At 33.5% G+C, this 12693-nt stretch overlaps 1 protein-coding gene across 1 annotated transcript in view; it reads right to left on the bottom strand.

Annotated features, from left to right (window-relative positions):
• Window positions 1–1479: 1479 nt before the first annotated feature.
• Window positions 1480–12693, bottom strand: part of LOC128224630 (uncharacterized) — a 28802-nt gene continuing 17588 nt past the window's right edge. The window contains exons 7-9 of the mRNA XM_052934554.1: window positions 10902–11063; window positions 10022–10163; window positions 1480–9050 (exon numbers count right to left, since the gene is read on the bottom strand). Of these exons, the coding sequence (XP_052790514.1) occupies window positions 9012–9050; window positions 10022–10163; window positions 10902–11063 (343 nt within the window). The 3' untranslated portion in view covers window positions 1480–9011. The remainder of the gene's footprint in view (window positions 9051–10021; window positions 10164–10901; window positions 11064–12693) is intronic.

Raw genomic sequence — 12693 nt, 5'->3', positions numbered from 1 at the left:
AGTACAAGTTGAAGTGGTCATTAAAGTAGGCAAGTTCAACTGAATCAAGTACATGTTGTAGTCATTAAAGTAGGCAAGTTCAAAGGACTCCAGTACATGTTGTAATTAAAGTAGGCAAGTTCAACTGACTTAAGTACATGTTGTCATTGAAGTAGGCAAGTTCAACTGACACCAGTACATGTTGCCCATAAAGACAGCAAGTTCAACTGACTCCAGTACATGTTGTTGTCATTAAAGTAGGCAAGTTCAACTGACTCCAGTACATGTTGTTGCCATTAAAGTAGGCAAGTTCAATTGACTGCAGTACATGTTGTTGTCATTAAAGTAGGCAAGTGTAACTGACTCCAGTACACGTTGTCGTTTAACTGACTCAAGTAAGCAAGTTGAATGAACTAAAGAAATGATGTGTTTGAACTCACAGCTGAAAGGCTGGAACCATTTTGGCAATAGGTTTGGGAAGTGCCAGTGTAGGCTCACAATGAGGGTCAAAGGGGGTGTAGCTCCCAGCTGAAAGGCTGGAACCATTTTGGCAATAGGTTTGGGAAGTGCCAGTGTAGGCTCAGAATGAGGGTCAAAGGGGGTGCAGCTCCCAGCTGAAAGGCTGGAACCATTTTGGCAATAGGTTTGGGAAGTGCCAATGTAGGCTCACAATGAGGGTCAAAGGGGGTGCAGCTCCCAGCTGAAAGGCTGGAACCATTTTGGCAATAGGTTTGGGAAGTGCCAGTGTAGGCTCAGAATGAGGGTCAAAGGGGGATGCAGCTCCCAGCTGAAAGGATGAAACCATTTTGGCAATAGGTTTGGGAAGTGCCAGTGTAGGCTCAGAATGAGGGTCAAAGGGGGTGCAGCTCCCAGCTGAAAGGCTGAAACCATTTTGGCAATAGGTTTGGGCAGAGCCAGTGTAGGCTTACAATGAGGGTCAAAGGGGGTGTAGCTCCCAGCTGAAAGGCTGGAACCATTTTGGCAATAGGTTTGGGAAGTGCCAGTGTAGGCTCACAATGAGGGTCAAAGGGGGTGTAGCTCCCAGCTGAAAGGCTGGAACCATTTTGGCAATAGGTTTGGGAAGTGCCAGTGTAGGCTCAGAATGAGGGTCAAAGGGGGTGCAGCTCCCAGCTGAAAGGCTGGAACCATTTTGGCAATAGGTTTGGGCAGAGCCAGAGTAGGCTTACAATGAGGGTCAAAGGGCATGAAGCTCTCAGCTGCAGAAGCAAAACTTGGTTTGAAGAAGCCCTTTTGAGGGCTCTCCTGACTTCATATTTGAAGCCAACTGGAGTGTCAATACTAACAACAAATAAAGTTACAACCAACAGTAACCAGCTATTTTTGTTAAATCATTTAAAACAAATAATGAACAAAAATCCAAGGAGTAAATAATAAGATCTGCTGAAATCCATGAATCCGGAGTTCATGAATCCGGAGACAAATCACAACCTTGGTCTCGAGTATGTGATTTTGTCGTTTAAGAATAGATAACAGAGAAAGCACAGTTTAAAATTTTAATTCTTCACAATATAAAAATAAGAACAAAATATAAATCAGAGATTGTAATTGTAAAAAGCTAATCTTGTTGTAAAAAGCTAATTTTGGTCTACAGATCTTGAATACAAAATGTATACATCACAAATTCAGATCAGGTTGGTCCCAACATTTTAGACAATACACGACTGTACGGAATATACAACGTACAACATAATACATAGGGCAAGACAGCTGGAATAGTAATAAATTACAATACAAAGTCATGTGTTTTGTTGTTCAAAAAATAAACTGGAAAGGTTTTTTGTTGGATAACAGCTCTGAGGCCACGATTACAAACAGTTTCAAGTCTAAAAGCTGCACTCGCACAGATTTACCGTTTTTACCACTTTTTTTTATTCTTTGTCTTGGGAAGAGCAAATTTTTGCGTAAATATCTGCAAACCAATGATATAAGATTGCTGACAAAAAAGCAGATCATAGATTTTCATATTAATCCGTTCAAAAATTAATGTTTTATGGCTTAAACCATTCCTAACAGTTTAATAAAATTCCATAAAACATCATTTTTTGAACTTATATAAATTATAAAGATCTGCGATCTAAGTTTTTGTCAGCAGTCTTATATAACTGGTTTCTATGGATTTTCGCAAAAATTGAATGGTTCCAAGACAAAAAAAAAAAAAGTTGTCAAAACTTTCTATCTGTGAGAGTGCAGCTTTAAGTGTACGCTCAAGTGGCAATATTGCAAATCTTTACCACATTGTAACTATCTTTCTAGTTGAGTTTTGATTATGACAATTGCCGAATTTTATTACTATTCAAAATTGTACATTTACATTTATTTTTGTAAACGATATTCAATGGAATAAAAATGATTCTTTATTACAAATTTAATAAAAATGTTTTTCTGAGTCTGAGACTTGGACTTGAGACCGTTTCGTAATCATGGCCCCTGGTAATAGATCAAGTGTAGTCGGTTAAATATACGGTAACCAACATTAATTATAACGGACAAAAAACAAAATTCCATCAATCAGATCTTGTACATAAACATCATAAAATAACGTCAATATATAGTTTTGATCCACAACTTAGTGTTATAACGTTTGACGGTTTTATGGCATTGAAAATGACTGTGCACTCATTATTAAGTGCTGTTTTATGTATTTAGCGCTGTAAATAATCAACTTGGTACATAATATTTTTCCTTAATGCAAGAACTCAATATCTGCCTCTATTTCTATTTGCAGTTATTGTGTTGTTGCACTAGGGTGACAATACGATGTTAATAGAATATCATTAAATATTGTGGTCATTCAATACAAACTTGTTTAATAAATGCTGCATTGAATGACCATAATTCTAATATCCTCTAATTACAATATTATTGTTCAATTTGTTTGTACGTCATATGCGAAGAAATACACAAAAAGCTGGTCTAATAAAAATATTCAGAGAGAAAAAAACCATAAAACAAAGATGTTACACATCAAGTCATAATTCTGACAAATATAAAAAAAATTAACATTCACAAAGCAAAACAATATCAACATAACACTTTGATTAAAACATTCATCAGATTTAAAGTCCACTTCATAGTTAAAAAGGGGCAAAATGATTGTTAAAGCTGCACTCTCACAGATTGAACGTTTTAACAACTTTTTTTATTTTTTGTCTTCGAACGAGAAAATCCATGGAAACCAGTTATATAAGACTGCTGACAAAAGATCGCAGATTTTTACATTTAAGTTCAATCAGTTTTATGCATTTTTCTTTAGCCGTTAGTAACGGTTTAAGCCATAAAACATTAATTTACGATCGGAAATCTGCGATCTGATCTTTTGTCAGCAATCTTATATCATTGGTTTGGAGATATTTACGCAAAAATTTGCCATTTCCAAGACAAAAAATACAAAAGTTGTAAAAAGGGTAAATCTGTGAGAGTGCAGCTTTAATAAAAGTTGTTTAGATTCATATCATATCCAAAGAGTTGTTTTAAATTTGGCGAGTCACGGGGTAAAAGGTTTTATTTTCTATGGGAAAAATCTTTTTTAGCTGTTTTGCCCGAATTAATTTTGTTTTAATGATTATTTCTTATATATTATCATTGCAACTTTTGTAATCCCTTCATTCAAAGATTTGCTAAAAAAACTAATCAAATTTAAAGTCAGGATTGATTTGTTTGCGATACCAACCCTGTCCAATCAAGTCTTTTCATAGAATTGAAATTAAATTCAACTATTCAATTAATACATAAACAATTATTATAGAATTTAACCGTGGATGTTACCACTCGAAAAAAATTGGAACGTTTATTACAACAGTTAACAATCAACAACAAAACTGATAACAAACGTTTAACCATAACCAACAAATGGATCATGTTTTTGTAATACAATTTTGATCTTATCATAACACATGCACAAGTTTGTTAACACGCAATTTTGTTCATATAAGTATAACTATTTTAAATGCGTTTAAATACAATGGCGCCATGTCATTTGAACACATACATTTCATTAATATAATTTTAAGGTGTACAAGCTGATATGAAATTTGATTTCTTTGCAGGACAACTGGCGAGTGTTTAAAGGCAAATAACCCTGTTGTGGCACGGAATTTGTGCCCTGGGGGGCCGTTTCAATAAACGTTTTTTTTCCTTACAGTTAATTACCGTAAGTTTTCTCCTTTGAGTACATTTTTTACATTCAGAAGGGTTTAGTTGTTATTGTTGACAATATGGCCAAAAGCAACAACAGCACTAAATAATTTCAGACATGCACATAACATAAGCATTAAGAGTTATTAAACAATAATAAAACTACAATTAAGGTATCCAAAGGTGTAAAAAAAACGATTGTACTATCGATAATTGGTAACTTGAGGGGAACCCATTATCGATAGTCGAACTGGAACCGATTCCCAACACTACAAATAAGAACACGTGCATCTAACACTTTGTTCAAATGTCCATTTATTTATATACAGAATTAAAATTTCTCTCAGGGATGGTTGCCTTTAATGTGCTTTAATTGTAATAAATAAGGCCTATGATATACAAAAGCGCCGGGAAGCAAGCAACCATCAACTTTTAACTATGTTGGTGATTTTTAATATAAAAAGGGGCATAACTCGACAATTAGTAAAGAGGGAGTTATCTGCCTTTCAGTATGAGTGTGTATTTTATCTGGCAACACTTGTAGCAAGTTTAAACATTCAATTTGGAATATCTTTTAGGTTTTGGAGTTTTGCAGGGTTAAATATGGGTATGCAGACAAAAAAGGTTATAAATGGGTATGCCAGCAATAAAGGTCAAATATGGGTACGCCGGCAAACAAAGTTTAACATGAGTTAATGCCAATAAAAAAGTTGCCAGGGATATGACAATACATCAACTCTTTCTCTTTTTATAAACTTGACAAGCTAAATTATGACTAGACAGTATATAAAGGCACATATATAAGCACTTTTAATGTTTTAAATCTCCCAGTAATTTATCAGGTGATCAACCCTTAACAATTTGATCACTAAAAACAATCCAAAGTATGCTATTATAAACGGTATTACATGAATTCTTAGAATAATAATGATCATACTGAATTAAAACAAAGATAATGCAGTTTAATATAATTATGGTTTACATTTTTTATCAGTCTTAAAATATCTACTTCATAACACACATTGTACCATGTTGTATTTTTGTCTATACATTAATTCCCATATCAGAACAGTAAAAAGAAGGCGGAGCTAAAATGTACAATAAGTCTTGAAACATGTGGATAAGTTAAACAACTTAATACACTTATGCACACAGTAGTTATTGAAAAATGTCCTTTACAAAATTGTACAAAACAGCTACTTCATCCATTTTTCTTATCATTGAAATTATACGCCCTTGCAGAGGCGATCGTGAATAATTCCAAAAACTCAGATTATGGGTGAATCACTTATACACACTCGGGTTATTGAACATTATGTCCTTTTATAAAATGGTACAAAACAGTTAATACTTAATGACCCATTTTTCTCATCACTGAAATAATACAGTCTCCCAGAAGCGATCATGAATAATTCCAAAACCTCCGCTAATGGGTGTACACAGCGACTATTACATAATGCTACTACATTGAGCTGTCTTTATATTATATCTCATACATATATCATCTCATGGTCATAAGATTGTGTGAACAATGCTGAGCTAGTCTTTCAAAATAAAAACATAGTGCTTAAAAACTTATAACTTGAAATCTACTCATAATGGTATGAAAAACAATTATGTGAACAAATTATTTCAAATACATATTACTTTCAACAACTCATAACAAAGATATGATATAATTCTGAAAAAAGATTTTTTAATTTCTGAAGACTGAATCTAAAATGGTTACTTCATTTAATATGACTTTTAGTCCCAATAATGCAAGAACTCAATTTGTGCTTCTGTTTCTATATGGAGCTATTGGGTTATTGCACTTTGGGCCATTTTGTTTCTGTATCCAAAGTGCACCAAAGCGATGTTCATGAAATTGGATTTGAATATTATGTTTTCAATCTAATTACCTAAAATGCATATTATTTTAATGACTTAAATTATGAGTGTAAACATAGAAAGCTACTACCATCTACACATTGTTCAAAGCATATTTATTTAATGCAGTAATATGGTACATGTACATCAAATTATATTAACAAAGGCACATTAACAACAAAAGCAGAAATTCAGACATATCCAAAAAATTCAAGCTTTTTTCCAGAAATAACTTTTTTGTTTTTTTTGTGTCTAAAATGATTTCACATGTCAGTTCCAGCCAATGCGATGTGTTCAGTCTTATAGACAATTTGATTCTTAAGCTCTTTAATGATGTTTTCCCTAATTATAGTAAGTTTTCATAGTAAATTTGGCATATTTTTTTACCCCACCCACTCAAACTTTACCAGACTTGGCTAGTCAAGCATGATCTGACGGATTTTGCAAACACTGTATTGAATATTAGTCAACAACATGTAAAACAAAAGGTGAAGAAGCCCTCAAAATTATGCTTTACAAAATATTCGCCCTTTGAAAAATTGAAACAGAGTGAGACTAGGTCCTGATTTACAACATCTTAACATTGAAAAAGCTTCGGAACATTTTGCTAACATTGCATCGGCCTATGGACTTGTGTTCATTTAAATAACACTGTAAATTATAACTCTAAGGGCAGATTGTTCAGAACTTTGTTAAAGTTAACAACATGCTACATTGTTGTTAACTTTTAAATGTGAATTTTTTCATGATGTACTGGTATGTTAAAATATGAACAAACACACCTATAAAATTTCCTCAAATCGTGATAGAAAATACAGCAGATCACAAGGTCACAGTACCGGTATCCATTAAACTTCCAGAACAGTTAAAATTTGAAAATTAACAACAAAGATGTTAACAATGCCTAAGTCTGATAATGTTCTAACCTTTGTTTTTCTCTTAAATTTGATATGAAATCTGTTCACCCTGCCACACATCTAAATCGGACATTTACAACACTTGTCAAGTCTTAAAAGGGACTAGACACCAGATGGTCCAAAAATGGGAAAATGCAGTATTTCCTCAAAACAAGCCTATAATTGTCCATATGACTTAGAATGAGGCATATAATACATCAATTTACATGATTAAGAGAATATTGAAAAATTTGTCTCAGCTGAGTTAACGTGGTTAAAAATAGCACATATTGGTTTCCTAATTTATAGTGTGTAAATTTAGCTTGTGAAAGTAAAGTGATTAGTACAGAAACATATACAGACGCTATTTTTAAATTTACTGGTAACTAAGTGGTAGACAAACCCAGTAAATTTCCAATTTTGAAAGATTCTCAAAAACTTTAAAAGAAACAAGTGCCATAAGCGATGTGTACATCAGTAAGTAAGATTCATTTTTACATAAGTTTTTGACAATTTTCATTTTTCCTTGCAGTTGTATCATCTGGTGTCTAGTCCCTTTAATAAAATGTAATTTTAAATTAAGTACCGGTAAACTGACGTTAACCCTGTTTATAATCTAGTGCACCAAAATATTGCTGACTCTAGTTCACACTATTGCACATGCATGCAAGAAATACTATTAATTTGCCTGTCTGAAGAGAAACAGCCAATGTTATACATTATATTAAAATTTTCAAGACAATGATAATAGCATATTAAAGTACAAGTTAACTGTCCCTCAACATAATAAAGAGGCTCTAAGACCCTTTTCAAATTGTTTCCAAATTCATTTATATCTATTTCAAGGTACTTCCTTAATTTTCTTAGGGCTATTCCATTTAAAAATATAATCCTCGGGGGGAAGGCACTTTTAAAATTATATACCACCCCCCTACAGAAGCAAATTCACCCTTTAAGGGTCCTAATAAGCCAAAACAGACACCCACCCATAATAATATTTAAATAATTGCCTTCCCCCCACCCACGTCGGTTTTATGTTTTACTGGAATAGCCTCTTATGCAAATGTCCAAGCAAAACATAATCTTTACAACTGTACAGTGGTCCGTAGTTTAAAGCCTTCTATCCTGATTTTAGGATTAACTGTAAACTTCATAGGTGGTATTCATAAAACTTCTTTTTAATGGGGTAAGTGATTTCCTAACTTAAAGCTGCACTCTCACAGATATACTACTTTTACAACATTTTTATTTTTTGCCTTAGAAAAGGCAAATTTTTGTGTAAATATCTGCTAACCAATGATTTATGATTGCTAACAAAAAATCAGATCATAGATTTTCATATTTCCATTCGAAAATTAATGTTTTATGGCTTAAACCGTTACTAATGGTTTAAGAAACCGTTACTTACGGTTTAAGAAAAATGCATAATTTTTTTTGAACTTAAATATAAAAATCTGAGATCAATTTTTTGTCGGCAGTCTTATGTAACTGGTTACCATGAATTTTCGCAAAAATTGGCTCGTTCCAAGACAAAAAAAAAAGAAGTTGTCAAAACATTCAATCTGTGAGAGTGCAGCTGTAAATCGCTTTCCTACTTTTAGTATCTTTTTAGTAATATGAAGTAAAAAATAAAGAATTTACAAAATACATTATTTTCATTGACCATTATTTAAAAAAAAATATGTTGATGTAAAAACCCCACATACATTTCCTTTAATTTGACTATGAAAACTTTAAGAAACTGACTTAAGTTAGGAAAGACTAAAGAAGTTTTAAGAAGAACCCCTTTATATAGTGAATACATTTTTTTGGCATAGAATATGAGGTAATTTGACAAAAATGAGACAAAGAGACTCTAGTACACTTATTTAAGATGAAGATTTTGTTTCTAAAGCAACCAGTCAGTTTCCATAGTAACCAGTAAGTAGTCAGTGTCAATAGTAACCAGTCAGTTTCAAAAGTAACCAGTCTGTTTCCATAGTAACCAGTCACAAGTCAGTTTAAATAGTAACCAGTCATTTTCCGAAGTAACCAGTAAGTAGTCAGTTTTAATTGTAATCAGTCAGTTTCCATAGTAACCCGTCAGTTTCCATGTCAATGATCACACCAGATTCACTTAACAAACGACTTTGTCCCGGACGCCGAAGAAACCTGAAAAAAAACAGATGGTAAGGTTGATTGTAAAAGTCGACTCACAACGTAATTTCTCAAGCAAAGGTCAAACTTACACAAATTTATACCTGCAAACATGAAGGTGATATTCAAATCTTTGCATTCATAATCTCTATCTTTATATTTGGAAACTTTCACTCTTGAATTTTAATTTACAATTGTTTTTTTGGGAAAAAAATGTCTACCCCCATGCTTGCTTTATTCTGTGCAGGACATTGACTTTGGAGATATAGAGCTGTGCAGGACATTGACTTTGGAGATATAGAGCTGTGCAGGACATTGACTTTGGAGATATAGAGCAAATTGTGGTTGTTACCCAAATTTCATGAAAATTCATTAAGGGTGTTAGGGAGATAAGGAGCCAACATTATATATATATGACTTAACATGAGACCTTGACCCTGAGCCTGGCCCTCCTGGAGTGTGTGTTCTGCATGTTTTGTAAATCTTGTAAACGTTTTACCGAAGTTTTATGATAACCCTTCAAGGAGCTACAGGGCAGAACTGAATTAAAGGCTTAAGCCTTTAACCTTTAACTGGCCTTTAACCTTGAGCTTGCAGGTCTAGCATTTGAGTTCTGCACTTCATTTCCATCTAGTGATTATTTGACCAGAGTTTCAAGAATGTTCTTAAAGGAGTTAAGAACATATGGCTTTCACCTTGAGCTATGACCTTGATCCAGGGCACCTGTGATATGGGTTCTGCATGTTGTCTTGATATGGCAAACATTTGAACCAAGTTTCATGAATATTCTTCAAGGGGTTTAGGAGATTTGGAGCAGACACGGAACTGTGACAGACATAAGGATGGAAATCTGCACTAAAAACAATATGAATACCCCTGCATTTATAGTTGGGGGAGTAGAAGGTGACTTGTATGGCTGAATTCTCCTACATTAATTTTTCAAAATTATGTTGAATAATTTTTATAAAAAAAGCTTTGAAACTTACCTTTTCAACAATGGCCTTTTCCGATATTTCTGACTCATCTGATGCAAAAATAGCAACATGGAATGGTCCGAAAGCCTTTTCTAGGGAGCCTTTATGTGTGGAGATTTTTGCTTTTGTCATCGGTTTAACTGCATTGCCTACCCTGGAAAATAAATCCACAAAGTTAAAGACATAGTTACAACACGTATAATTTTGTTCTCTATTCCGGAAAATAATACTAACAGAACAAATCCGTAGACCTAAGTTAACGACACACACTTAATCCACCTGGGTCATTGGAGAAGAAAAAAATAATTCTTAACTCTAGCTCCTGACTTCAAATTTGGAGTGTCAATACTTAAAACAAATAAACTAACAAACAAAAGCATTAATTTGATACGCAGGATTTTGCAAATCTGCTGACAAATCACATCTTTGACCTGAGGCTAAAAATCATTCAGGTTACTTCAGTCTGGTATTATTTAGTGATACATGCCATATTTCTGAGAGGCTTCCCAGGGGATTTTGGTCTGAATTCCAGGGGATTTTGGTATTACACCAGGGGATTTTTACGCAGCAAAATTTTTCACATTATCTATATTTTTGATAATTTATTTATAAGAATAAATACAGAAACACACTCTAATTTCAATAATTTTTTATCTTAGTAATCATGGTCCAACATGGATTTTCACACTTATAATATTATAGATGCTTTCCACTGTCAACCTTGAGCTAGTTTTCAAAAAAAAACAAAAAAATTTTTTTTAAATTCCGGGGGATTATTCCCCGACCAGGGGATATGGCATGTATGTGTTCGGGTAAAGCCAAACAAACTAAAAAATTTTTTTACAAATTATGGGCTGGTGGCATATATTGAAGTGTTAATACACAGACTTACCAGGTTATATACACAAACTTCACGATAGTAATAGCATCAACCACATCTGTTGTCCTGTATAGGGCATACATGGGTTTGTCTTCTGCTAGAACTTCGAGAATTTCCCCGCTATCGCCTTCCCCGCTTCCTGTCAACACAAGCGGACCCTTCGGACTTCCAGCCCTGCAATAAATAATACAGAGCTACTTGAAGACTGGTAGAGACTTAATAAAAACCTTAAACTGATATATTATATAATTATTTCCTTATTAGCTGTTAAATATGCTGTCATATCCTAATCATCGCCTAGGTCAATAATAATTTGGCGGTCAATATAAACTGCATATTTAACAGCTAATAAGGAAATAACTGTTTTATTACATGATACCATATGATATATTACAATGTCATATGTGATATTTTAGTTTATTTTTTGACTTGGAACAAGCCAATTTATGAAAAATGCATGGAAATCAGTGATATAAGACTGCTGACAAAAAATCAGATCGCAGATTTTCATATATAAATTAAAAAAAATGATGTTTTATGCATTTTTCTTAAACCGTTAGTAACGCTTTTAAGCCATAAAACATAAATTTTCAACGGAAATATGAAAATATGCGATCTTATCTTTTGTCAGCAGTCTTATATCACTTGTTTGCTGATATTTACGCAAAAATTGGGTCATTCCAAGGCTAAAAAAAAAGTTGTCAAAACGGTAAATCTGTGAGAGTGCAGCTTTAAGTTTGCATTCTATTTGGCATGTATTTTGAAAAAGTACAAATGATTAGAAATTCTGTAACCATTTTAGGTTATAATAATAATAGGAATAATTGTTGTTTCAGTGTAACAGATCGCAAGTAATTTCACTCCATGAAAACCAAAATGAATTAAGAAATATTACACACCACTGAGGGTCATATGGCATTATAAGGACCGGCCAGTCAGCCCCCAAAGGTTAATGGACCGAGGCGTTAGCAGAGGTCCATTAACCTTCGGGGCTGACTGGCCGGTCCTTATAATGTCATATGCCTTGAAGTGATGTGTTATATTTCTTATATTATACCGACATTTTTTTACCAATTAACAATTTTAAAGCGCCTTTGATGTGTTTTATTGAACAAATCTAATAATATTTACTTGTGAAGAATATGTCGTTGTGAAAATTGCAAGCAGCACTCACCTGTTTTATGACGCTAGCAGTCCATATTATATGACATCAGCGGTCCATATTATATTTTTGGTGACGTCCAGACCGGCCATTTAAAACATAATATGGACTGCTGACGTCATAAAAACGAATTTTTATTAAAACACATTGATATACGGACCAATCAACTTGACATACACAAAGAAGGGACACATTTATGTAAGGTATAATATAAGTAAATACTTAACTCAAGACTACCCCATGCGTAAAATATAGCATTTGGTGCTCACTCTGTGTAATACATTGTAATCTTACACTGAAACAACCATCTATCCTCTGTTTGACATTTTAGCCCATTCTCGCAACCAAACCAAATATCAGCACTTATTGGGCTTGGACACAAATTCAAGGACATTATTTCTGCATAAACGTTTTGTTTGCATACTATTTGCCACGCTTCTCTAAAAAAAACTTCAATTTATTATCAGCTCTATATCATTTTTAGGCTATAATAATAAAATAGTTTGTCTTAATCAGTGTAAGTTAGCAATTATTTTCACCTCATGTACAGTCCAAAAGTGACTGCGCCAATCATGTAATATAGCTTTTGGTGCTCACTTTATGAAATATATTGCAATCTTATGCACCAGTCAATTGTAACCA

Source organism: Mya arenaria, chromosome 17, assembly GCF_026914265.1.
Source record: "Mya arenaria isolate MELC-2E11 chromosome 17, ASM2691426v1".
Taxonomy (NCBI): Eukaryota; Metazoa; Mollusca; class Bivalvia; order Myida; family Myidae; genus Mya; species Mya arenaria.
The sequence above is the reverse complement of the archived record's forward strand: the minus strand, read 5'-3'. Positions and strand labels throughout refer to the sequence as shown.